Here is a 27,404-nt window from a genome sequence, read left to right as displayed (position 1 = left end):
CTCTCTCTCTCTCTCTCTCTCTCTCTTTCTCTCCATCTCTCAGAGGGAGGCTGGTCAGTATAAGCAGCAGCTGTCGGAGCAGAGTGATAGGCTGCGGGAGGCGACGCAGACGGCGGAGCAGCAGGACCAGCGAATCACAGAGCTGCAGCGGCTGCTGACGGGCATTGAGCAGGAGAGCTCCGGCCTGAGGGAGGAGCTTATGACCCGGGAGGCGGAGCTCATGCAGCTCAGGGAGCACAAGGAGGAGGGGCTAGAGAATGGGAAGAGGTAGGATAACTTGACTACTGTGGCCTTAGCCATCCGTAAACTTCTGCTCAATTATCTCTTTTTAACTACTGTTTAGGCTTATAGTATAGTGAAGATGCGACAGGAAGGTGGTGGGAGAGAGAGGGTTGGGAAGTAGGGTTGGGAAATGAACAAGGCCAGACTCAAACCCGGGTCCTTCAGTATATGGTACAGGTGCTCTGCGCATTGCGCCACAGCTTTACCACAGCTTGACTATCATTTGACCACACATTACGTCTTGGTCTGATATTGGTTGAGGCTACATCAGTGGTGTCCCAACTAGGTCTGCACAATATATCGAAAATGTATCGAAATCGCGATATCATGAGAGGCGATATGCGTATCGCGAAAATCACCTAATTATCACAAACAAGTCAAATATTTCTGTGCAGTCCAATTACTTGCTGATTGTCAACAAATGCGCAAGAAACCCGCCATGACCAAAGCCACACCCACCATATTAGAGGTAGTGGCTATTGTGAGACCCTGTATTTCTTCACCAAAAAATGACACGTATGGTACACGTACTGTACATACAGTATGAGGACCGTGTCTAAATGCAGTGTGTGTTTGTGAAGGTCGGAGGAGCTTCAGAGAGAGAACGCAGTGCTGAAGGAGAAGCTCCATCACCTGGACGACATGCTGAAGAGCCAGCAGAGGAAGCTACGAACCATGATCGAGCAGGTACACACACACACACACACACACACACACACACACACACACACACACACACACCATGTAGACTAACAGACAGACACACACACACACACACACACACACACATCATGTGGACACAGACACAACATAAACATATTCAAGTAAGACACGCATTTGGTACTCCAAATGACATACTCCAACATATTTATTTATATTTCCACCATTTGTTTGCCCTCAGGTGCAGAACTCCAAGCTGGTGATCCAGGAGAGAGACAGGGTGATCAGGGAGTTGGAGGAGAGGGTGGCCTACCTGGAAGCTGAGGTAAGAGCCTGGCGGGTGTAATCATGTGGAAACATTGCTTACTACCCCTTCAAATCATTGCAACAGCTACCATGGCTAATTCCTGAGATAGCTGCTCTTCAACAGTTTTATGGTAGACTACAATATACAGAATAATATTGCATACATATTATATTATATTGTATTGTATTATATTATATTATATTATATTATACAGTATGTATTATATTTTAGGGTTTTAGGATCAGGATTTTAAGATCATAAATGAACTCGTGTTTGTTGTGCCTATATGCCGATATGTAAAATATTTTGGGTATAGATTGGTAAATTAACTTGGTCCATTGTGTCTGTATTTACAGAACAGGGAGATGCATGACCAGATGGATTTCTACCTGGGGGGCCAGAGGTCCACCTCCTACCTGTCCTCAGACAACAACCCCCAGATCGTATACAGGTAACACAATAACCATTCACACATCACAGAGATATTATGCAGACGTTATTTACGGGCAGCATAGACATGAACGCTTGCACATACAAAAAATTTTCACGTATCAATCAAACATTCGAATAAAATGTCTGTTTTTCTTCTCTCTTTCTCTCCCCTCCAGTAAGCCTTTGAGGCCCTCCACACAAGGCAGCAACAAGTCTCTGCCCTTCATCAAGGTCATCGAGATCAAGTCATGAGCTGGGGAGGGGGCTTCATCATAACAGTGGCGTCACCGCCACCACAAATCAATCCCATAATGCCCTCTGGCCAGCCTCAGCAAAAGCACAGGAGGATATGTCTTACAATACCACCATCCCCTCCACCACCAATACTGCTGACTGACTGTCACATCACCACAACATTTCATGCTTTTAACCCACATCTTGACACTTAAGTGTGTACCTGAGTGAGCGAGTGAGTGTTTAGGTGTGCATGTGGTTGTTGATTGATTTTTTTTTTTATTAGTTGTGAAGTGACTTTAGCTGTTTCTATAATGGACACTTTCAGTTTATTGAAGAGACGGAAGTTGATGTTGTTTCGCATCGCCGCTCAGTAGAGTGTAGTGAGTCTGTGTAGTAGTGGATACATACTGTTCTGCATGTCGTAAATGATGAACACTATGCAAAACACAGCTTATGCTGAAACATGCTAAATCTAGAAACAATCTGCATCATACGCAACAAATACACACACACACACACACACACACAGTCACACCACACACACAGTGACGGTGAAGAATGTGACTCACGGCTGACGTGAGCACATAAAAATGATGATCTGTTCAGCTTGGTATGGGGTGGGTGTCATTAAAAAGGGGGGAGGGGGGAGGAGGGAGAGAGAGAGAGGGAACGAGAGACTGAAAACACATGTATTAACCACCGTAACACCTCCTAACACAATGCTTGCAGACATTGAAGTAGTCAAACCTCAGTGCATTGTACCTCAGTCCTACCACACCAGCGCAGTTCAGCACAGCTCAGCACAGTATGATCAGTATACAGCCATGCTGTACTGTAACTAATTAAAGGGCTTTAACACACTTACCCAGATTACAGAGAGCGCACACTGATCTTCATACAGACAGACGGACAGGAGGCAGACACAACAGTGTGTGTGTGTATGTGTGTGTGTGTGTGTGTGTGTGTGTGTGTGTGTGTGTGGTACAAGTAGCCTATGTTATGGGGGTGTTTGTGATCTACAGTAAGGGCTGAATAGTTATTCTTCTCCTGCCGTGTTCTAATCAGGACCAAAACAATAGTCTGGGTCATTCCCCTGATGAGAGAACAGGATGTGATGTCATAACTACCCTGCCCCCGTCCCTCACACACACATACCAGAACACAAGGTCAGGCCCAGTCTAGTCTGGCGCCTCCAGCCATGCATATTAGTAGTTTGATAAAACATGTAGGTGAAACAAGTGTTAGCCTGAAGTCTTACCACATAATCATGATTTGATATGATAAAAGAAAGTTGGTTTGGAGGCGTATAGTGTAGGCTACTCGAAGGATGACAACTATTTTGTTAAGGTCTGATAAATTAATTTATTTTTGTAAAAAGAAAATCTGCTCAGCTAATCAGGACGAAGGGTCGGTTTGGGACAGGAGCTTGGAAATGTTGACCCAGAAAGCGATCGATTAGGGGAAAAAAAAACAATGGTGTCACTATTGCAGCATTAGGGGTTAGGCAGACAAAGCCAGAGAAACTTGGCAGTTAGGTTTCTATAGCACTTAACTAATAAATCACCTCGGCTCGCCTTCTAGTTAGACTTTAGACTTTCAAAAACAAACATAATTCCTCGCCACCCCTCTCGTTTTCGTCTTCTACAGTTTTGCGATAGCTTATGACGTGGTCGAGTGAAAGTTTGGAGGTCGACCAGTTCAGTCCTTAGTCGTCAATGTGTTTGCGTGAGAGACAGGAGGGTCTAGTAGACTCAGATCGGGAACACGATGACATCATCTGTGGGTGTGAACGCAATATGTGTCTCTGTGTGTAATGTTGAAGGAACTCAGTTGCTTAACAGCAGTATTGCTGAAGCTCAAAAATGAAATGAAGTCAATGGTGACGATGAAGATTATTTAAAAACACACAGCAAATGTGTCCTATTTAATTAATATTGATACCTAATTTAGAAATATACAGTTTCAGTTCAGTGTCATAATGCTTTTGTTCTTAATGTTCAAGTTTGTACATAGTACTTATGTCTGTTTGTCTTTTGTTTGTGTTGTGTGAGTCGTATTTTTCTTGTCTGTTGTGATTTTTCCTCTCAGAAAAACCTTGTAGCACTTAGCCAAATGCTTAAAGCTCTGTAAATAGTGACAGCTTGTTTTGTAGTTATTATTATTGTTGATGTGACTAGAACGCATGTAGTAACTTATATAAAAATGTGTGAATGCTTTGGATATTTCAATAAACCAATCCAAGCCTTTATTGTCTCTCTCCCTCATGTTGTGAATTACACAGTGTGAAGTTACTCATTTTATTTTCTTAAATGATGTGTGAGGTTACTCATTTTATTTTCTTAAATGATGGTGTGTGTGTAGGAATTACTTCAAAAGTTCTGAACCAAACAATCTTTTTTACATGGTATGTGTTTTAATACTCAAACAATGTATTATACAATGAGCAATTATACAGAGGAGTTATATAATCTTAGCCTGATTATCATCGACTTTTAAATCTCATCGAGACTTGGTCTGACCAGGAGCATAACAATTATCATGTACCAAATGGCCTCCATTGGTTTGTTAATGATAGATTGCTTCCCAACAAAGTGGGAGGAGTTCCCGTATTTGTGGGAACTCAGAAAGTACTTGCATTGACTCTTGACCTGACTTGTAGCAACGCTGAAGCTGTTGCGTCACTAGGAGGGCACGGCCTGGCTAATATAATCTGGCCCAATCATAGATATGCTGGAGACATTTCATAATACCACGGGGCGTCCCAAAAATGTATACTGCGACTGCACAGTAGGTATTTAGAATGAATTCTCAAAGAAATTACAGATGTGACTTTTGTTTGGCCACCGGATCTGTTTTAAGTATGTTATGAGACCTGCAACAGCCACTGAAAGTGAATGCAGCCAATTAAAATGAACGAAGACAATTGAATTGTGACTTGTGTTGTCTGCAGTGCCTGAACCAGAATAGATGTCACTTTTAGAACAGGTGATTGAAAAACAATTAAGTGAGGTCTGTAAATTCTTTAATACTTCCATAATTGCAGTTATTTCAATTAACACCAACTTTACAATGATTTAAAGCTGGTCATTTTGGAGACACCATGTATATGACCTGATAAAACTCGATTGATTACTTAATGACACAACACCTCCTGAGAGAAGGTATTGTATTCTATTTCCTTCCCTTCCCTTTCCAAAGAATTCAGAGCCTTCTTCCGTGAAACTGCTGAGTACACACTGTACACAGCTGACAGCACTAAGGTTGTGGTGCCACCTACAGAGCGAGAAACTTTGGCATTCACATAGACAGAACACTCAGTTGTAAACATACAGCCCCACCTACTGACCAACAATGGCATTGACAGCTAAATCCCAGTGCTAGGAGCGGTCAGAAGCATTAGATCAAGCCACTTTACAGATTAACTCATCTGACTCTGGCTCAGTCATTACACTATCTACCCATATGCCTCCTCCAGGAGTTTCACGAGACCGGCCCTCCTTAATCACAAGCCTAGAATAGGAGCACATATGACCTTTTGGAATAAGGTAGGATTAAAGTGATTTATTTAAAGTGATTAATTTACAGTTTTTTCTCGATTGGTTTGGCTTATTTCTCAAAACTGAGATGACATTCTCAAAACAACAGGGGCATTTCTCATGGCTTTCATCAAATATCAAATTCTTTGTACATGACTCAAATGTTTAGTACATCTCTGCAGATGGCTATGTACAAGTACCCTACAGTTGACACATTGAGCATACATTTAGCACATTTTCCAAATAAATTGGTCTTGCTTATCTAAACGAATTAGACAATTCTCAGTGTAATAGTTGCCCTCTCCAAAACATGTCAGCATGATTTCATTGTGTAAGTCATCATATGCAAAGCAGTCTACACAATTGTCAAAACCGTCAAGGACATAATATTTTAAGAATTTCATTAAACAGTAAATTCATGACAGTGTTCAACAAGCCAGATGATATTGTAACTTTACTAGTCTGAATAAAATCATTTTACAACCGTGTATACTACAGTTTCCTCTGTTATTTAGCTAATTTCTTGACATCTTTTCAAGCAACATTCTCTTTTGAACAATTGCTAGTTGTTTTGGGACTTGTCCATGTTATTTTGAGAATGTTATCTCTGTTTTGAGAAATGAGCCAAACCCATGAGAAACCTGTAATATATGGGCATTACTTTCTGTATATGAATTTACAGTAAAGAAAGTTACCAATAAATGTCCTTGGTAAATTGTCTGTGTTGTCAAACTTCAATGGTTTCACTCACTTTTTCATTTTTATACATAGTCGAAATCTGTTAGCTGAACGTAGACAAAACATCTAACCATTTTGACTTGCAGTGCTTACACAATGGCAAAGGGACAATATATCTTGGGGGTACTGATGATATATGTGGGGAAGGAATTTAGTTTTGACACACGGGTAAAGTGTTTTTGGAGTGATATGAGAAAGTGATGAGGATCCATGTAGTTATGTTGAACCATACAGTTTATTTTTGACAGAAGGACTAAATGAATGCAAATGAGCCTAAGCAATTGAGAAGGATCTATCCCATTTTTATGGTACTGGCTATTTATGTGGTAGAAGGGTTAGTGCTGATGCAAGAATGAGCTGTTTTGGGAGGTGTATGACATTTTGCTAGTTATCTGAACTGTTGTGCAGAAGTGTAAGAATGTTTGGCCAAATGACCCAATGGTTATAGGAATGTCATCTCCGTTTCAAGAAATTAGCCAAACCAATTGAGAAAAACTGTAATAGTGACCTGGTGTAGCTGACTTGGGGGTAGTTGCTTTGTCTTCTTCACTACACGAATGTCAAATGGGTCCTTTTTCAATCAGACTCACAGCTACCTGTGGCTACGTACAGCCCTGGGGTTCCATTTGGAAACGGATGACTTTCACCTTCTTCCTCACATAAAGCAGTTCTGGCCAAGAGCATGATAGGAGTGTCCAGAGTAAGAGATGTCAGGGAGTGCTGGAGCACACTGCGCAAAGACACTGTACCATCATAAATTGACAACTTGCAAAGACACTGTACCATCATAAATTGACAACTTGCAAAGACACTGTACCATCATAAATTGACAACTTGCAAAGACACTGTACCATCATAAATTGACAACTTGCAAAGACACTGTACCATCATAAACTGCCAATTTCTAATACAGCCTGGGTCATTACCCAAGCCTACTCCATCTCTCTCTCCCAACCATTTCACGATCATTATCAAATAAAGGCATAAACCCCCAAAAAATATTTTAAAAGAAATGTCAGACAAGAAATTGGTAGATTTCAGTTCAGAGTGAGAATTTTATGGTTCAGACCAAACCCATGAGGCGGTGACTGACATTACATTCAAGGTAGAACGCACAGGGACAGCCCTGCAGGTTTATCACATGTATACAATGCAGTACACAAGAGGATGACATACTGTATGCCTGATCACACTGCAAAAAAGACCCCTGTCTGTTGATGTCCCAAGTACATTAACAGGTGTGTGCTTGCACACTCTCTCACACACACTCACGCACACACGCATGCGCACGCACACACACACACACGCACACACACACACACACACACACACACACACACACACACACGCTCATTTTCTCTACACTTTAAACATTCAACTATAAATTAATTGGTAGAAAATCAGTAAAACAGAATAAAAGTGCACTTTAAAATCATAGGTACAGTAATACACACAGTTCAGATTTTCAAATATAAACATGAAAGTATTTTGTATCATGCATCATGTTGATGGTGAGCCACAACGCAAACTAAAGATGCTCATGGGATTTCATATGTTCCCACAGGAGCTCAGCTATGGGCTTGTTTGTGATCACCTGCCTGTTTAATATGCATTCTATAGACTTTGAAAGGAGAATCTGAACCATCTTACCTGAATATCATTTAATAACATTTTTTTGGTCCAAAGTCACTATTTCAACTGCAGAGCGCAAGCCAGTCCATTTCGATCAAGCCCTCTCTTCAGCAACACAGGCCAAACTACAACAGCAACCTTATTTTGGTGACTATTTCAGTAACCTAGTTATTGCCTGCTATGAAAAAGATCATACCCATTGTTTAAGTCCCAATTGTGATTGGTCTGTTGTGAATGTCGGGATTTCAGTTCTGTTCTATGCAGGACTAAGAATTCTACCACATCTCAATTGACATGACAACACACACTGCCATAGTCCAACTGGAGACTCTTAAGTGACAAGAGTTCACCATTACTGAAGTAGTACAAAAGCCAGCTCCAGTCACATAGGACATGTAAATATACAGTATGCGTTGGAGGGCTATGAAAGTTTATTACGCACTGGTATTTCTGTAAAGTTGAGGCAAAGTCATTTTCATCATCACAATAGAAGATCAAAAAAGCCTTCCTAACAACTCTGTTTATAATGGCGTTAGGAGGATCACATATGCCGGTAACTTCTAATCTTGCCTGTTGGTTGTGCCGAGTGACAGACAAAGAAAAGTCACATCGCACCGAGTGCCATTTTGGGGAATGCTTTTCACGTCTGAGAATTTAAGAAAATCTACAGGAATGCCACTCCCAAGCCCGCTTCCTTAAGAACACCTATCATGACTAGACACTGGTACAGTAGGATGGATCTATGCTCCAATTGTGGCTGCTTGTGCCATGTGAAAAACTCTACATCGACACTGATTTTCACAGTCGATACGCACAAGTCTACAAAAGATTTATTCATTCCAGTGATTTTTATTCTCCAGATTTGCCTGGTTGAGTCCGGTCTACTCTTTCAAACACACACACACACACTTACTCTAGTGAGTCTGTGGTATCAGAGTGCTCTACAGTTTGTCGTGTTCTCTCTTTCTCTCTCAATAACACTCACTCTAGCCTGTGACATCAAAGTGTGCTCTCCAGTGTGTTGTAGTTGTCTTTGAAGTTCTTGAGCTCCAGGAAGTGCTTGGGCCTCTTGCTGCGCGGCCCCGAGGCGGGCAGGTAGGTGACCTGGATGGTGGAGGCAGAGGACGGGCCGGGAGAGCTGGTCAGGTCCTTAGCAGCCGACTGGTGCTGCTGGTTCAGACTGGAGGAGCTGGAGTGGGTCTTCACCCTGGAGATATAGGAGATGACACACATGACAAAAAGATTTAGTAGAGAAGAAAATAAAACAGGTATTTACAATGTGTCATCACCAGGTGTTCAAGGTCTTCCTTGTTGGGACTTCAGGTAAGGTAATCTGAGGCACTCAAGATTCAGTTTTTTATATTTATTAGTCTACAAAGATACTGTATGTTTTGGGCTTCTTCATATACCCTGAGGAAGGCCTAGTAGGCTGAAATGCGCAAACAAAGTTATAGCGTTGCCACACACACACAACTCTATAGGACACCATGACAGTATTCCAAGTGTCGCTACATTGTAGGAAATGTGTCAATTAAAAATGTGTCAATTAGCAAAATACTCACACTGTGGCTAGTTCATTCAAAGCATCCTGGTATTTCACAAATTCTGCTTCTCCGAAGACCTATGGAAAAACACAGCAGTAAAACACACTGTATAATAAAATGTATTAACAGCCAGCTTTGCTCATGAGTCTGATGGGTTGTTGATGGAACTTCAAGCCAATTTCAACAAAGCAGCCAAGTTCAGTCGAAATGTGCCGTTTTGTCAAAATGAGCTACCTGAAGCTTGATAACATGTCCCTAACCCCAACACTAACCCCGACCAAGAGGTTTGCTGCTCAGCTCGACCGGTAGGCCCATATCAACGGGACATCAGTCATTAACTAACACAGTTAATACATTAAAAGCGAAAAGTTTCAAATTCATAATTGAGAACCAACCCCTGTGCCGTGTCGTGCGCCGTCATATCCCTCCAGTAGTCTGTCGATGAGGCCGCTGCGTGTGGTTTTGAACAGGGAGTGGGAGTTACGCAGTTCAATCAGCCAGTTACGGTACTTCCTTCCCGTCAATGCACTAGAGCTGTAGCCCAGCTCATGGAATGGCAAGTCTGGATATAATCCCAAATGGATCACAAAAACACACAGAGGAATAACAACAGTGAGTTAACAACTGTTTATACAACAAACTTGATATGATGATAAATGTCAGGAAAAACGTAGGGGTTACTCACCAGTGTCTCTGATGGCATCTAATGCTTTCATTCGATATAGGTAATTATAACAACCTTAGAGGAAAAACAAAACATAGTGGTTACAACAACAAACAAACAAATACAAAAAAACTTCATACAGGCGCCCCATTGTTACCACCCTGGGTCATTCCTGCACAAAGCAATGCAAACATCTGCCATGTTATTTCCAATTTGAATTAGGACGACATAAACTGTAGGCCCTACCACTTTGTCCCCTCTGTGTGAGACGGTCGTCTTCCGCTGACAGGAGTCGTGGTTCGAAGCGGATGTCGTTTACCTTGGACAGACGTGAGTCTATCTCCTCCCTCAATTTCTGGATTTAAAGAACAAAGCCAGTTTAACTCAACTCAAAATATAAATGACAGTATGGGGGTTCAGAGAATTAACCACCTTCGAAGAAATCTGTTGGTTGCACTTGAGTGTTTGAAATAATGCCTGGTGGTGGGTTAGCCTACCTTAGGAGCATTGTGGCCCAATGGCACGTGCGGTCCTCGGCGAGACTTCATGGCAAAGCGCATAATCTGTCTTTTCACGAATATGAACAGCAACACAAACACCTACGTAGAAATAACAGTGACCAGTTAGCGAATTATGTAGCCTAACCAACGTTAGAAGACTTCAATCAACGTCGTTTTGCAAGTCGTCACTCGGAACTGAGACAGTTTGTTGACCAAAATGAAAAATACAATGATAAACGTTAGCTGCAACTACATTTTGGCGTTCATATGCACTTTAAAACACTGACATAGAAAACAATAACTTTCATTTCGTGAAGTTTTCCTATTGAAATATGTCTATAAAGCAAAACACTAAATTCATATTTGGCTGAGTCGAAAACAATTCTTACCAGGCTGCCGTAGGCCATCACAAGCACTACGTTCACCCCTGATAGGGGCGAGTCCGACGACGACATGATCTAACGCCTCTATTACTTACAACTTTACTTCTTCAATAATCCATATGAGGTATTCAAAATAATTCAAACGCGACCATAATTTGTAATATACGAACAAGATCTACATCTGACATTTCCTTCTTCCTCCTAATGTTTTGTTGTATTTGATCATGTGACCAGCTGATTTCTTCCTCGAAAGGTCCATCTCAAAATCTAATATTACACATCGCCATCTGCTGTCCTGGGAGAGGAGCTGCTTTCAGTGGTGGTGGTGGTGGGGAGGTAGAGAGCTGTGATAGGGTTCTTTTAGCTGAACTATGTCATGGCAGGAGACCAATTTTGGCATCCCGATTGGAGCACAATTTTAAGCTAACTTTATTGCTTGTGGAAACATGTTAGCACGACATCCAAAGCGATTACATTATTTTTCTGAAGTTCTAATTAGGCCTACTTAACTTTAGTCTTAAGTCTTCAGCAGCTTATTTTTGAATGGAGAATGACAGAAGGAAGATCATCTCGTCACAAGTGGTTGTGCTACAGAGCTGAAACATCACTTTGTTTCAAAACCACAAACCTGTTTCCGGCACAGACAAGGCTTGCCAGGTGGCAGAATGTAGGCCTAGTGGGTTGCATCATGCAGTCTGAGAATATCACATTGTCTGTCACAGTCATTGTCTGGCACTTAAGTGCAGGAGGCCTATGTGTGCATGCGTGGATGTGTCCATGTGTGTCTTTGCATCTTTGCTTGTTGTGTGTTCGATTTTGCACATCTTTACTTGCAGTATGCGTGCTCGCTCTGTACTGTGTGGGAAAATGCGTGTGCGTGTGTGTGTGCGTGTGTGTAGTGTGTGTGTGTGTGTGTTAGGGTTGCCAACCGTCCCTTGAAACATGGAATCATCCCGTATTTAGAAATAAAAGTACGGTTCCATACTAATCTAAGAAATAAGTTGCATCATTTTCTGTGGAAGGACCCCCAGAGCCCCACAACAGTAAAGTGTTCACTTTTTATATTCACACATTTCAAAGACAGTTGGCAACCTGTGTTTGTGTGTGTGCATTTGTGCGTATATGTGCGTGCGTGCGAGTGTGAGTGTGAGTGTGTACGTGCGTGCGTGCGTGTGTGTGATGGAGTCTGTGTGTTTTTTGTGTGCTTGTTGTGGGGTGGTTGTGTGTGAGTGAGTCTGTCTCTTGTTGTGTGTTTGTGGGGGTGGTTGTGTGTGCTGTGCTATGCTGTGTCTTATTGTGTGTTTGTGGGGGTGGTTGTGTGTGTGTGAGTGAGTCTGTGTGTTTGTGGGGGTGGTTGTGTGTGCTGTGCTATGCTTGTAGTGGGGTGTGTGATTGTGTGTGTGTGAGTGAGTCTGTGTCTTGTTGTGTGTGTGTTTGTGGGGGTGGTTGTGTGTGCTGTGCTGTGCTGTGCTATGCTGTGTCACATGTCCCCATCCCAGTTTAGCATGTCTGACGGGCCAGGCGAATATAGTCTGTGACAGCTCCTCCGCTGCTGATGATGGGAATAAGGCCTCCCTTTGTGCTGCATGACAACTATCTGAAGAACAGCTCGCAATGCTCCACTAGTTGGCCTTCCCACATTAAAGCCTGTTCCGTGCCCCCTTTTTAGAGTCTGTGTTCTCTTTCATTCCATCTCTCTCTCTCTCTCTCTCTCTCTCTCTCTCTCTCTCTCTCTCTCTCTCTCTCTCTCTCTCTCTCTCTCTCTCTCTCTCTCTCTCTCTCCTCTCCCCCATTTCCCTCATTCTTCCTCTATCTGTTATGAGTTGTCCTCAGATGTGTTTTTTCAGTCTCTGTGATTGGTCGTGCTGTTTCCTGGCTGCATGTGACAGAGAGGCCACTGGCACCCGTTTTCATGCATGCAGGCTCGCTCTCACAGGAAGTGGTGTGGTGAAGGAGTTTGTACTTGCGCGCTTTCTTGTGCTCGTTTGCCTAACGTCTTGCGAGTTCAGAGGCTCTCAGAAAGGCAGCAAGAGCAGAAGACATTGCAAAGCAAACAGGTAAAAAAAATCTGACTGATTGAAATAGACTGATAGTTTATTTGTCTGCATTTGTCTTTGCCTTTTAAAATCAGCTTAAAGAACTATGTCAGGTTACAACATGCTAAATGTTATTTAGATCAGAGATGCAAATGTACCACTCATGAAATGAAATATCTGCTATTATTGATTGCTTGTAAACGGTTGCATGTTAGCTTTAAATGGTGGTTCTTTCTATTTTTGGAAATATGCAAACCTGAGAGACTTCAGTCACACTTTTTAAACTTGTAACTTTTGCAATGAAGTTTAATTGCATTGGGTGGTTCTGAGAAATAGATGGTGGTGGCCTGTTACAAGAGGCGCATCTTGCCACCAGGCAAGGCAGGCAGTCGCTTGGGACCCCCAAGCCCCTAGATAGTGAATAACAGACCACACTTTACCACAGTAGTGGTGATTTTGATTCAAATTTTCATTCTTTTGCATTTTCGCTTGGGGCCCCACCTGACCCTAGAATTGCCTCTGCCTGTTACTAGAGCTTATCCTTTCCACTATCCTCAACGAGGTCAGGAAACGGATGGTCAGCACAGTGCTTCTGAGCTACAAAAAGATAAACTTTATTTAATGAGAATCTGCAACGTTTCCTCTGTTTGATGAACACTACTTTCTACCGCCTGCTACTGTTGTCTAGCACCTGCAAAGTTGTGCAGTGCACACCCACCTGACAACGACCTTCAGTGAGCTTGGAAGGCATGCTACATGCTTGTCTGAACTGAAGGTTCACAGACTACACCACTGTCGCTATACAACGTAAACTGGAGTCATGAACAGGCACATCTCAATACATTAGAACATGGCGTTTGCGATTGTACATTTATTACATGAATTTAATTAAAAATACAAAGCAGATTTTTTTAATCTTTATTTAACCAGGAAGTTTATATTTTAAGTCATAACATGTTAAAAACTCTCACTTCCTTGTTTTGAATTTTATGGTTACAGCTTACAACTTATAACTAATTGCATAACATTATACGCCATGTTTTCAGTGAATAGAGATCAAGTCTGGAATATGTACAGTATCTGATCACAGCCATTAGGTACTACAGTCATTTACTTCCAGCTGCAGGTGCATACTTTGAGGGTTTCACAATCACAGAGAGTGTGACATTACAGAAAGAACTATATTTCCACACAGACGCACGCATGCACATAGTCACGCACGCACACACAGGCATTTCCAGAGAAGTGCAGATAATTTTGTTGGAACACACATTCCACAGTGCAGCGATACATCTCTCCATAACCTTAAGTATGAACGCAAACATTCACCAGAAACTACACTGCCAAGCTTAGGATACAAGTGAGCGTGGAGCGTTAGGGACTTGTCGTGGTTCTTCTGGTTGTTTTGTTTTGTAGAGGCTAGGGACTTCTTCTCTGACACAACAGAGTCACACTTTGGCCAAATTGGTTAGAAGTGTGACTCAACAGAAGCTTGCTCCATTTTGGTGTTGGGTCAGTGTCGTTGTAACCCAATTTGGAGAACAATGCATATTTTTTTGTTATACTTTCTGGACTGAATTCACCTTATATGTGTCGTGTTGTGTGTTTTTAGTAGGTTGTCTGCAGGGCCATAAATTATTTTTTTCACTACCAGCCAAAATGGCTAGTTGATGTTAATCTTACCTGCCAAACAAGTACCCATTAATGTGTCAAAGAGGCAAGTAAGTTGGTCTCATCTACCAGCCAAGCTGAAATTTCACCAGCATTTTGGCCGGTTGGTGGAGAGGTGGATAATCAGCAATGTTTGTTTAGTTTACACTTTGTTAAATTTAGGTTCAACAGATGTAAATATAGGATACGGAAGCTACCATAAATGTCTCATCCCCATTTTTTCTTTCCCTTCACTCCCATGACAGTTTTTGTCTCTCTTCCACTGTACACAGACACATTCTCTCCAGTGTCTACACAGACACATCTCTCTCTCTCTCTCTCTCTCTCTCTCTCTCTCTCTCTCTCTCTCTCTCTCTCTCTCTCTCTCTCTCTCTCTCTCTCTCTCTCTCTGTATATTGTCTGTCTGTTATTCTTCTTACCTCCCTTAGGGTGTTATGATGTCATAACAACAATAGGCAAAGAGGCTCATGGGTATTAGTCTGTGTATAGGTCTCTGTCCATGTGTTTTTGTTTCTGTGCATTCTGTTTGTGTGTGTGTGGGAAAGGAGAGGGGGTTGGAGATAGTTACTGGGTGGGGGATAGTAAGTTCCATGTTTCTTCGCATGATTGAGCACTCAGTGAGAGAACACCCCTTGTTGTATCATGTCTCTGTGTGTACATGCAGTGTGTGTGTGTGTGTGTGTGTGTGTGTGTGCGCGTGCGTGCGTGCATGTTCCAGTGTGTGTGTGTGTGTGTGTTCCAGTGTGTGTGTTCCAGTGTATGTGTGTATTTTCCAGTGTGCCCGTTCCCATGTTGACATGCATCAGCCATAATTACGTTACTCACGCCTCTGCACACTACCGTAAGTCTCCTCGGGCGCTCCTCTCCTCATGTCAGATGGCAGTCATGAATGAATGACATGTCCTGTATGTGTATGTGTGCCTCCATTGTTGTCCAGTGGGGGGGGAGCTTTGTGTGTTTGGCCTGGACATGACCTATTCTACAGCACACTAATGAAACATGCCTGCCCAGGTGCCTTGTGTAATATGTCTCTTTGAAGACAGAGAGGCTCTTTGTCACCTACAGTAAGACGCTGCATGTCAACGTGCCATGTCAACATCATGAATCGTCAGGAATGCTCTCTTGGCTATTTGTGACAGCGACTATGAGAGCGAGAGAGAGAGAGAGAGAGAGAGAGACAGAGAGAGCAATAGTCAAAGAAAGAGTCAGATCAAGAGAGAGACTTGACAGAAAAAGGAGTGGGAGGAGGAAAGAGAGAAGGAGGTGCAGGAGGAGGAGGAGGAATACAGAGAGAGGGAGAGAGAGAGAGAGAGAGAAGGAGAGAATGAGAGAGCAGAAGGAGCAACAATAGGAGAGGGGGAAGGAAAGGGTAGAGGTGGCAAACCAGTCGGACTAGTCTGCGGAACTGGAGACGCATCAGGCAAAAATGACAGAGTGTTGAGGGAGCAATAGAGAGAGAGAGAGAGAGAGAGAGGGTGAACGAGTGACGGAGGGAGGGTGAGGAAGGATGGAGAGCACCTCTTCGATCAGCTGCTGATCTATAACAGGTGTGTTTGCGCTTAGTCTTTTTATTCGTAAGCGGTCTTAGTCCACTGGCTGATTTCAATGGTTATAGGTTGAAGAGCTCTGCGCTCTTCATGGAAGTAGGAAGTGGCCATGTGTGAGAGAGCGACTGCTTGAGCCAGGTGAACAGGTGTTTCCTTTTTTTATGGTAAGCCGACACGCTCTGTCCATTCACCGGAGACTGCACAGGTAGGGTCTCACAGGTGCACGCCCTTGTGTCTTGGGTCATAGTTCTGGCTTTTTCATTCAGTTGTGCGAAAACTCGTTTATTTTTAGGCCTATATAGTTTTTATACAGCCTTACATGTTAGTTGGTCTGTACGTATTTCAGTGTGCTTGCAATCTGTTTATTTCAAGAGGACTTTTTTTATGTATGAGTTGATGGATTTAGTTTTTAGTTTTCATACTTTTAATTTTTTTCTGTTTTTCATTCCTCCTTTCATTCTCCCTTTTTTCGTTCTTCCTTTCCTGTGCTTCTCGGTGCCTCGCTCGGCTTTGGCCACATGCGTGTTCTGTTTACCCTTGGTGTTTAATCAGGCTAGCACTGACTGGGGCTCCTCCTTGCTCCTGCTCTATATCCCCAGCAGCCAAACACTCAAATCAAAATACCCTGCATGGCCGGGCAACCTTGAGGACAGTTGTGTGTGTGTTAAGTACCTTTTTGTGCTAAGACATTAGACAGATACTGTATATCTGATATTCAACTTTTTTGTTTGTTTGGTAAAGAAGGATGGATGCACTGAATGACTATGTAAGTAAGTAAATCGAGGTTAAAAAATACTCTGCATTGCCAACAGATCCCAGATCAGTTCACAAGCCAGTGAGTGCTGCTGGGTACTTGCCCATGCCTTGCACCCACAAAAACCAGAGCAGATGTGTTTGTGGTGACCTCTTTGAATTGTGTGTGTGTGTGTGTGTGTGTGTGTGTGTGTGTGTGTGTGTGTGTGTGTGTGTGTGTGTGTGTGTGTGTGTGTGTGTGTGTGTGTGTAATGTTTATGTGCCTCTGTGTGTGTGTCTCTCTATGTGTGTTATACAGTGCGTATGTGTTTGTTTGACCACATTGTGAGTTTGTGTTTAAGGCGGGTCAGTAACAGTAAAGGTTGACGTAAGGCTGTGTGTGTGTGTGTGTGTGTGTGTGTGTGTGTGTGTGTGTGTGTGTGTGTGTGTGTGTGTGTGTGTTATCTGGCCTCTCGGGCCACGTGCCCACTTGTTCCCATTCAGGTGTGGTTCTCTGGCTATTCTCCATTGGCACTAATACAGCATATGTAAATCTGTTTCATAGCGTGTCTAACCCAAACACCTGTTATCAGATCTATCACTCAAATTGAGCTTTCTTGGCCTGGTCAGACACAGAGGCTGAAAAACCGGATTGAGACAATGTAATATCCTGTCATGGATTCCTACTATGCCACCTCTGCCCCAAACACAAGTGATTTTAATGGCTCATTGCTTTTAATGGCATCTATTTTAATGGCTCATCTACCTGGATGACATAATATGCTTTATTGTGATGATGAGTGATCACTGAATTGGCTTGAACATATGAACATACGGGTAATACAGTATGCTGGGCTGTTAACTGTATAAAGCCGGGATGTCTGCTGCTGGTCAGCTGTGGTCCTGCGGGTTCACCATGTAACTGAATGTGTCCGCATATCTGTCAACACAAATGAGAAACTGTATGTTTACATCCCGCATCCAGTATTTCTTTCATATGTTTGACAGCGTGTTTGTGTCTGTATATGTGGCGTGGCGTAACCAAGTGTGGCCTCCCTCAGGATTGCTGTCTGTTGTGTTTTTCCTGTTATCCATTTGCTAATCAGGTTCTGTCAGTCGCTGTCTTTCTCTCCTTCTCTCTTTCTTTCTTTCTCACTCTGTATGTGTGACAGAGTAGCTCAAGCATGTTGCTTATGTAAACAGGCCAGAGAGAGAGAGGGAGGGAGGGAGAAATGGAGAGACAGAAAAAAAAACAAGTCAGAGATACTTTCATGTCTGTCTTGCAAACGTCTCAGCAAGTGCATCTGACCACAGTGAGAGCATTGAGCTGGTATGTGAAGTGTTGCAAGGGCTTGGGGCTTGGCCATTGCTAGTTTCCAAAGATCATTTTGTGAGCCTCATTTTTTGAAGAAAAGAGAGGAATCTTGTGAATTAAATGAGAAAACGGTTAGTTATTAAATCATAGAGCTTTTAATTAATCTAAAGTAATGTTTAACTTATCTGTGATATAAACTTGTAAGTCTGTCATAGAGCCCTTAAATAAATAAATAAGTGACTAAATTGAAGGAAAAAATTCAGAAGAATTTTTGAAACAGGAACCTCATTGTCACACTTAATATGATAATTGTCACTTTCACTAAAGAGAGGTTGAGTTCTGCATCTCCATTTGCTCTCACTCCTTCACTCCCATTTCCTCCTTTTCTTTTGCCCTTTTCTCCTTCTCTCATTCATTTTTTTCTTCTCTTTTCACTGTCACCGTCTCAGATGACCATAATCAGACTTGCCTTTGCCCTGTAAAATGTCCCGTTCTTCAAATGCACCATAATTAAGTTTGGCCTTCCTCAGTAGTGGTTGCCTGTGTGTGTGTTTCTGACCTGGATACGATTACCAAAATGCATTCCAGAGAATTAGATCAGTGCTGGAGTAGGAGCTACAATTTAAGGAAAATAAAATCTCTTGTCCTTGTGTGTTTTTTTTCTTCTTCCTCTGCTTTCAGGCGTTTTTGAGAAAACAAAAGCAGGCAGATGGCGAGAGACAAAAAGAACCATGCACCATGAATGACAACGGAGCTGTTAGATGACCTCGGCAACCCCCCTGGAGTAGAGGCCAACGGAGGTCCGTGGGAGCTGCTGACAGAGAGAGAGAGACAGACCGAGAGACAGAGACAGAGACAGAGACAGACACACACACACACACACACACACACACACACACACACACACAGAACTCTGTCAGTCCACTGGGTGAGCCTGGAGACGGACTACAAAACAAAGGAGCAAACAAACAGTGCAACTCTCCGCCCTGACGTGCAAATGAACTGTCAAACCTCAAGGACCCAAACCGATATAAACACATATGCGTGTTTTTCTGTCTCCAATTTCAGGCCTTGTTTGGAATCTGAAGAAAATGATGACAGGGCCGGCATATTTTCTCAGCATATCATGGTTTTTGTAGCGAGCTCTACCAGACCGACGCATTTTCCTTTTTTTTCCTTAACTCCCGCAAAAACACACACTGACTGAATTCACCTGTAGCCAAGCCTTACTTGTCATCGTTACAACACTTGTGGATTGCAACAGACATTGCCCATCCACATTCTCCGGAGAAACAGCATAACTTACTTTTGAGTCGCTTCTATTTTGCTTCCTGGACTGTCGTCATATAATTATGCTAAGTCTTTGTTTTTGTTTGACACTGGATGGTATGTTTTTTCCGACATTTTTGAAAGTTCTCTTGAGACCGCACTGGCTGAACCCTTCCCTGAGCTGACCAACTCTAATGGAGGGCTATGGGGAATGGCGGGCGAAATATATAGCAAAACCACTGGACATTATTTCGAGACATTTGGTGGGGTTGCGCAGGGAACAATGCTCAAACTCCAGAGACTAATCACTTTTGTCTGTGCGCTGCTGCTTATGTTATAATTCTGTCCATCATCAAGACCTTTCCGTCCAGTCTCAGATTCACTGAGACGGAGACAAACGCTGCTTGTTTGAATATGAGTGTGGCAGCAAGATCAGCTGTTGTAGACTCTAAAGTGCTGCCACAAGGCATGAGGAGCGCAGTGTCCGCAGCTGAGTCACCAGCCGTGGGCGCTGCGTCTTCCTCTACCGACCGGCCCATGTGCGGCTCAGCTGCGGCGCGCTTCACCGTGCGGTCTGCCAATGACCTGACATACCAAGATGTCAGGAGGACCGGAATGCGGAACCGTCCGACCAGCATCCACCACGAGAAGGAGAAGGACAAGGACAACAGGGTCGAGGCCGAGAGGGCGAGGCCGAGGCAGAGGAACGATGTGGGAGAAACGGCCAAAGCAACCTCTGGCAGTGCCAGTCACCAGCCCAGTGCTCCCAGCAGCACAGACGTGGCTGCCAGGGAGAGAGGCAGACCTCAGAGCCGAGTCAAATTTACACACGACACCAAAATGGCACATGACCCAGTGGGAACCGGGAGTGGCACTGCTGGCGAGGTCAAAATCGTGGGTGGCGGTGGCGGTGGCAGCGGTGCCAATTTGGATGAACCAGGAAAGGCCAACGACCAATTGGGAAGAGGAAGAACGGAGTGGAGAAAAAAGGACATGCAAAGCAGAAGCAAGAGTCTGGACTGGAGGGGACAGGACAGGAGCAGACCAGGAACACACGACCTGTCAGGGTCCACTGCCTCTGCCAGACGCGGCGAGAGCTTGGAGAGGAAAGACGCTAGAAACAGCAGCCTTGACAGGAGGGCGCTGTACAAGGACTCTGGTAGAGCAAACAGCGTGTCTTCACGAATACAGGCTTTCAATGCCTTACGAGAGAACGAAAAGCCTTTGCCCTCACTAGGGGAAGAGGTCAAGGGGACGTCTTCTTTGAGGTTAAACCGAGTGACCCCAACAGTCGATCGGACAGGAGGGGATCGGTCTTTGCCACTGAGACTCAGGTCTCAGGACAACCACAGATCACCTGTGGAGGGGATTTACCCGTGGAGGCAAGCCAGTCAGGAGGACTCGAGCCCGACTGGGGCTAAACCTAAAGCGGGGTCTTTGTTGAGAGACCTTGGAGCCAGCGGATCAAAGCCCAGAGAAGTGACTGGAAACCAATCCATCTCGGATCGCATCGAGAAACTGAATGCATCTTACGATGCGAAAGCCAAGCGCCACTCTGCTCCGGTGGGTGACTGGCTTGACGGGTTGCCTCCAGATTTGAATGTCAGTTCTTACCAGAGAAGGCCATCATCACATGCAGATATTGTCCTCTCTCCTCACAGCGTACAAAAGGGTGGAACTTTCCCTCGGCGATTTTCTCACAGTGGCAGCAATTTATCGACTGATACTTCAAACCCTTCTCAATCCGTCCTTTCCAGGAGGGAGACCTCGCCCAGTTTGTTCACCTCTGCCACACCATTGTCCTCTCGGTATCGGGAAAGGTCCGTGGAGAGAAAGACATTTGACCCACCTGACGTAGGTCTCTATACCAAGTCCTTAGACAGATCTAGGAGCAGGCTGTCAGCCACAGCTCAGCTGAAACATCTGAGAGAGACAGAAACGCCGTCCAAAGACTTCAGGAAGGAGTCGATTCCTACCGGTGAAAAAAGCAGAGGCGTCGTCATGGAGAGGAGTATAAAAGAAGCCGAGCCAGAAGGGACGATAGATAAGGATGTCACAGACGGGAAGGCAAAAGAAAGTGTGATGGGCAGGAGAGATGGACTGCGGTTGAAAACAGACCAACTCAGCAGGACAAAAGACTCTCAAGAGACAGCCACAGCCATGGCTAACAAACCACTAGTAGAGTCAGAGGTTAGCAGGGCTCCATTGAAGGAACACACCTCGGATAAATGCTTGACCAATCCATCAAAAGGCCAGACTTCTCCCACTAGAGTATTGAAGAGTGTTACAGAAGACGAGGATGTGTTTGACTCTGCCGTCCATCCAGGGAAAGGTCAGATCAGGAGGAAGGATGCCATAAAGAGCAAGTTCAGCACCCCTTCTCTGGACTCCGTCCGCAACACCATCCACAAGTTTGAGGCCTTGTCCCAGAAGACGCAAGGCGCCTCTCAGTACCTGACCCCTAGGAGGGCCCTCTCTGTCCCGGCGCATCCGAGCGACAGGGGAGGCCTGAAGAAAAGTGAATCCGATCTGGCTGTGGGAGGCAAAATGCAGAAGGGGAATTCCGGAATCCCACAACAGGACAAAGGTTGGGCCACGACCAGATCAATTTCTGTGGATGAGGTGGGACTGAGGCAACTTAACTCTGACAGATTTGAAATAGAAACTAAAACCCTAAAGACCTCCTCAAATGTGCCACGTCCTGAAACTCTTGAAAAGGATCTCAATGGGAGAAACCTGGATGAGCTAGATTTCAGTAAATCCGCACACAATCCGTCCCCCTATCACAAAAACAATCACAATAACAATTCCAATGGAGGATTCACGTTGGACTTCAATAACCCCGAGACTCACAGGCGTTCTAACGTCGTAAATGATTCTGAAGATGCAGATAAGACGCCAACTAACTCTCCCGACAGCCTTCATTTATTCCTTGGCCTCAATGGTAATTTGGCCACATCGCCCAAGACAGAAGCCTTGTCAGACAGCATCCTCCAGCCACAAAGCCCTGATTCTGAGCCGCCCACCCCCACAAACAGCTTCCAGCCCACTAAGGCATCAGTGTTTGTTCGTGGTCCAGACAGCCTGGCCAACTGCCCTCCTCTAGATAGGCTGACTCTGTTGGATAAACCGGGGGATTTGGGGCCTTTCAGCGTAGCCATGGCCAGATGGAGCTCTGATGAAGAAGATGACGAGGATGATGATGATCACTCGGACTCGGATGAATCGTCTTTGACTATCACCAGCAACATGAGCCAGTCGGATAGGAGAAGTTTCTCTGTTAGGTGAGTTAATCACACGTGTATGAACGCTTGCACACACACACACACACACACACACACACACACACGCACGAGCTGACACATGCATGCTCGTGCACACACACACACACGCACACGCACACACATGCGCGCACACACACACATTCCTATCATAATATTCACACAAATATAATTTTGGGTAGGGTGTGCACATCCAAAATTACTTGTTGCATGTGCCAGACAAAAGTGCCAGACAGTTCAAGAAGGTAGGTCTGCACACTGCGGAAAAAAATGAACTTTATTAAGTGTAAGTTATGCCTGACGTAGATCCAGGGTACTGATCCAGTTGCTGATTTAACTTAATATGTTTTGTTTTTTTTAGACTATTCCGCAGTGTGCAGACCTACCTGTCTGAACACACAAATACACTACAATGCCACAAATGCAATGGCAGCTTGTTATGGGTTATCAGATATACATCAAAAATCCATTGAATATGCCAGTTAGCTTATTTTCTTTACTCTACACACCCTGAAATGTTTTTTTTTGTCCATCTGCTGCCTCTTTGTTTTCCTTCCTTCCTGTGGCTCAATTACTGGTTTTGAATTTCATTTGTCCACCTTGCCCGTCCTCCTCCTCCTCCTCCTCCTCCTCCATCCCCACTCTACTCCACGGCGCTCCACCTGTAGCCTGGCCGAGCTGTGTAACTTCGGAGGAGTGGACTACTCCCCCTCGGACAGCGAGGAGGAGGCTGACGACTGGCCCTGTGGTCGCTCCGCCTCGCTCAGCTCGGACATCTCGGCCCTGTCCTGTGTGACTCTGCTGGGGGCCGAGGAGCTCGACAACCTCCTGCAGGACGTCAGGAACCTGGGGGACGACACCCTACAGGTAAGGCACCACAGAATCCAGGATAGTGACACCTTAAAGGGACACTGTGTGAGATTTTTAGTTGTTTATTCATGCTGCCCATTCACTAATGTTACCCTTTTCATTAATGTTTTCCACCAACATCAAATTCTAAGTATTCATTATGACTGGAAAAATTGCACTTTTCATACATGAAAAGGGGGGTCTTCTCCATGGTCCGCCATTTTGAATTTCTAAAAATAGCCATTTTTAGCTGCAAAAATGACTACTTGGACCATACTAGGAAATATTTGTTTATTACTTAGTAAACTTTCATGTAAAGATCACATGTGACAATAGGCAGCCCAGTTTCAATGAGCAGCATAGTTGCAGTACCTTTTTGACCATTTCCTGCACAGTGTACCTTTTAAAGGCATTTGTTTAGTGATTATTACGTAGTGAGTACTACTAGCAGGGCCGCTGGCGGCTTTGGATTGGCCCAGGACAAAGTCATCTGAAAAGTCCCCCCACCCAATATATACACACTAATGAGGATCCAATTCTGGGCCCCCTCTCTCCCTGGGCCCGGGACAATTGAGCTGGTTGTCCCCCCCTCTCGGCTCCCCTACTAGTATTCGTGAAGTACATGATGTATTGTGGGGTTGCAACTTAGAAATGTACAGTTGTTAGGATGAAGCTATATCCATTGCTCTCTACAATGAACAATTATGAGTTTGTATTATCTGATATTGTGCTTACTTCAAATCCCAATTTCAAGTGTTCAAATGACATTGTATTATACTTAATTATATACTGCCAGCGCATAATGTATCCTGTCTGTGTATTGCTGTGTTCTAGAACTATGAAGATGTCCAGGTGGTGGTTCTACACAAGGAAATGGGAACTGGCCTGGGCTTCACAGTGGCGGGAGGACAGGACCAAAACAAGCCAGTCACAGTGAGAGCTTTACTCATCTGTTTGTGCTCTTTGTTTGTTTGTTTATTTACCATTTTACCACAGTGTGGAATGGGAGAGGAAGTGTTTTGATGCCTGACTGAATCTGAACTTCTCTCACCGTCTCTCTGTGTCTTATTATCTTATTTCTCTCTCTCTCTCCCGCTCTCTCTCTCTCTCTCTCTCTCTCTCTCTCTCTCTCTCTCTCTCTCTCTCTCTCTCTCTCTCTCTCTCTCAGGTGCACAAAGTGTTCCCACACGGTGTGGCGGGCCAACAGGGTTCCATTAGAGAGGGTGACTTGGTGCTGTCAATCAACGGCACCACGCTACAAGGCTGCGCCCACTGGGAGGCCCTGCGTACGGTGCGGAAGGCCCGGGGGAGGGACATGGCCGTGGTGGTGCTGCAGCGGGGCGTGGTCGCCACCTCTGGCCAGAAACGCGGCGACACCGGGAAACCACCTCTCAACACAAACAAAGAGGAGTCAGGTGAGCGTGGGTTTCTATTATTATGTCGTGGAGGTAGGCTGAGGGTGATGCAAGTTAACCTGAAGAAGGTTTGGGTGCACGGTGGCTCAGTGGGCTAATGCCTCTTTTCCACTGCCGGGTTTTCTGGTAGCCCTACAGCTTGACACAGCGCGACTCGGCAAAAAGCAAAATGTGGAGGCCGAGTCAGGCGTCTTTTTTTTGCTGTGTTGTGCCTATTCAAAAAGCAAAAAGTGGTGGCCCAGACACGCTTTATTGGCCTGCAGGCTTACCAGAAAACAGGCAGTGGAAAAGAGGCATGAGGGGCCATACCATCACGCCGGGAGACCTCGGTTCAAGTCCGGCCTATGTAAATAAAGGAAATAAATGTATTTGAAAAGAAGGTGTGAGTTCTGTACCTGAAGAAGGTTGGTCTGATGGAGACATTGAGTGGATCAATGAGCTCACAAATCATTGTAGTTATCATCTGGTAACTACTGTAGTAAAATCACCTGTGTTTAATACAAACATAAAATGACTGAAGGATTGTGCAGTGCATGGTAGGATTTGTAGTGTCTGTCTGTGGTTGACACCTTCTGGAGAACTGGATTGAGAAAAAGAAAGCGTAGCAGTATGGGTAGAGGACAGCCATAGACCAATGGTAATGAAAATTCTTGTGTAGTCATAATTATTCAGATACCTCTTATCATATAAGTCCTCGGAAATTTAAGTGGGTGGGTGGGGGGACAATTAGCACTTCATGTACAGTATGTGTACTGTCTGGGTATTGTGAGGGTAATGATTTCTGTCTCTCTCTGTCTGTCTGTCTGTCTGTCTGTCTCTCTGTCTGTCTGTCTGTCTGTCTCTCTGTCTGTCTGTCTGTCTCTCTCTCTCTCTCTCTCTCTCTCTCTCTCTCTCTCTCTCTCTCTCTCTCTCTCTGTCTGTCTCACCAGGCCGGCAGCTACGTGTGACACTGAGGAAGCAGAGCTCTGATCTGGGTTTCAGTCTAGAGGGAGGCCTGGGCTCTAATTTGGGTGACAGACCCCTGACCGTCAAAAAGATTTTCCAAGGTAAGGAGGACAAACAGACAGACAAGTATTTTGTTTTGTATCTGTGTGTGACCTGAAGAATTGTCTGAAAGATTTCTTACGGAAAAGAAAACATCGCACACAGACAGACAGATTCATGCATGCACACACACACACACACCTGAAACAAGTGTGTTTTTGTCTGCATCTGAATTAGGTTAATCAACAGCCTGCCTGTCCCTGCCTCTCTCCCTCTCTCCCTCTCCCTCTCCCTCTCTCTCTCTCTCTCTCTCTCTCTCTCTCTCCATCTCTCTCTCTCTCTCTCTCTCTCTCTCTCTCTCTCTCTCTCTCTCTCCCTCTCCCTCTCTCTCTCCCTCTCTCAGGAGGCCCTGTTTCCGACGTGTGCCCCGGTGACGAGCTCCTGGAGATCGATGGCCAGACTATGGAGGGCCTGAGGCGTCTGGAAGCCTGGCAGCTGATCAAGAAGATCCCTCATGGTCAGGTGGAGCTGTTGCTATGGCGACCCCACACACCGCACTGATAAGCTCATCACCGTCCATTGCCATGGTGACTACTTACTTAACGAGTATTCTTAAGCACTGGAAAACTTCTGTTTTTTTATAAGCAGGCCGAAGAGAAGGTTTTTATTTGTGTGTGACAACATTCTTTGTTCTAAAATAATGCAGTTTTTTATATCATTATATGTTTACCTTAACGTTTACCGTAATGCACATATCTGTCCATCCATGAAAGATATATTTTTCTGTGTATGTATTAATAAAATAATGGAAAATTAACTTAAAAATATCTCTGTGTTTTTCATGTACAAACCTCTTACCCTAATCACGGTTAATTACAGAAAGTGATCTGACAATCTCTCAATGAAGTGGGCAAGTATCACAAGTCCATTTTAATGGAACTTTAGTGTCCTACCGGAGGTCAGGGAATGTTGTAACAGGAAGCTCCTTCTGCACACAAGTTATTCTTCTTTTGTCCATAGGAGGGCGCAAAAGCAACATGTCTGTGAGGACACAATGCAAGAACATAAACTCACGTACACAACTACTACATAACATATTACGCTGTATAATACACTTGTAAACCGTTATGAATTGAACGAGGGCAGCACAGGTTAAGTAATCATTTACAATAAGTTCAAGAGGTGTTGTGTTTATGATTGGCTAAGGACATGTTGCCATGAAGGCACCTATCACCTCTTTTAGTATGAAGAGTTTTACTGTCTCACCATGAGATAACATGTCATCATGGCTGATCTTTATCACTCCCAACAAGACCAACATCCTAATCTCACATACAGTCTGTGAAATATCACAAGAGACGGAGGTGTTTATTTTCTTGATTGTCTTGTA

At 44.2% G+C, this 27,404-nt stretch overlaps 3 protein-coding genes across 6 annotated transcripts in view; 2 read left to right on the top strand and 1 right to left on the bottom strand.

Moving 5' to 3' along the window:
• The window catches only part of tuft1a (tuftelin 1a), a 23,963-nt gene extending 19,799 nt beyond the window's left edge, over positions 1–4,164 (top strand). The window contains exons 8-12 of the mRNA XM_063199517.1: positions 44–267; positions 864–969; positions 1,184–1,267; positions 1,606–1,700; positions 1,858–4,164. Of these exons, the coding sequence (XP_063055587.1) occupies positions 44–267; positions 864–969; positions 1,184–1,267; positions 1,606–1,700; positions 1,858–1,933 (585 nt within the window). The 3' untranslated portion in view covers positions 1,934–4,164. The remainder of the gene's footprint in view (positions 1–43; positions 268–863; positions 970–1,183; positions 1,268–1,605; positions 1,701–1,857) is intronic.
• A 3,063-nt stretch (positions 4,165–7,227) lies between these two features.
• c5h1orf43 (chromosome 5 C1orf43 homolog) lies at positions 7,228–11,144 on the bottom strand. Its single transcript, XM_063199515.1, has 7 exons — positions 10,922–11,144; positions 10,530–10,631; positions 10,279–10,387; positions 10,054–10,107; positions 9,764–9,930; positions 9,387–9,445; positions 7,228–9,031 (listed from the first exon to the last, which is right to left on the bottom strand). Exons 1-7 carry the CDS (start codon positions 10,985–10,987, stop codon positions 8,824–8,826), a joined length of 765 nt encoding a protein of 254 aa, XP_063055585.1. The 5' UTR covers positions 10,988–11,144; the 3' UTR covers positions 7,228–8,823.
• On the top strand, positions 10,300–26,831 carry si:dkey-92i15.4 (uncharacterized). 4 transcript variants are annotated; one of them, XM_063199512.1, is made up of 7 exons: positions 10,300–10,362; positions 18,898–22,769; positions 23,435–23,633; positions 24,450–24,548; positions 24,784–25,030; positions 25,960–26,076; positions 26,418–26,831. In XM_063199512.1, the coding sequence occupies exons 2-7, from the start codon at positions 19,900–19,902 to the stop codon at positions 26,573–26,575; spliced, it is 3,690 nt and encodes a 1,229-aa protein (XP_063055582.1). In that variant the 5' UTR covers positions 10,300–10,362; positions 18,898–19,899; the 3' UTR covers positions 26,576–26,831. The 4 variants fall into 4 exon arrangements, with proteins under 4 accessions (XP_063055582.1, XP_063055583.1, XP_063055581.1 ...); XM_063199513.1 differs by lacking the exon at positions 10,300–10,362 and adding an exon at positions 12,878–12,972; XM_063199511.1 differs by lacking the exon at positions 10,300–10,362 and adding an exon at positions 15,970–16,169.
• The last annotated feature ends 573 nt before the right edge of the window (positions 26,832–27,404 follow it).

The sequence above is a fragment of the Engraulis encrasicolus genome, chromosome 5, assembly GCF_034702125.1.
Source record: "Engraulis encrasicolus isolate BLACKSEA-1 chromosome 5, IST_EnEncr_1.0, whole genome shotgun sequence".
Lineage (NCBI taxonomy): Eukaryota > Metazoa > Chordata > Actinopteri > Clupeiformes > Engraulidae > Engraulis > Engraulis encrasicolus.
The sequence above is the reverse complement of the archived record's forward strand: the minus strand, read 5'-3'. Positions and strand labels throughout refer to the sequence as shown.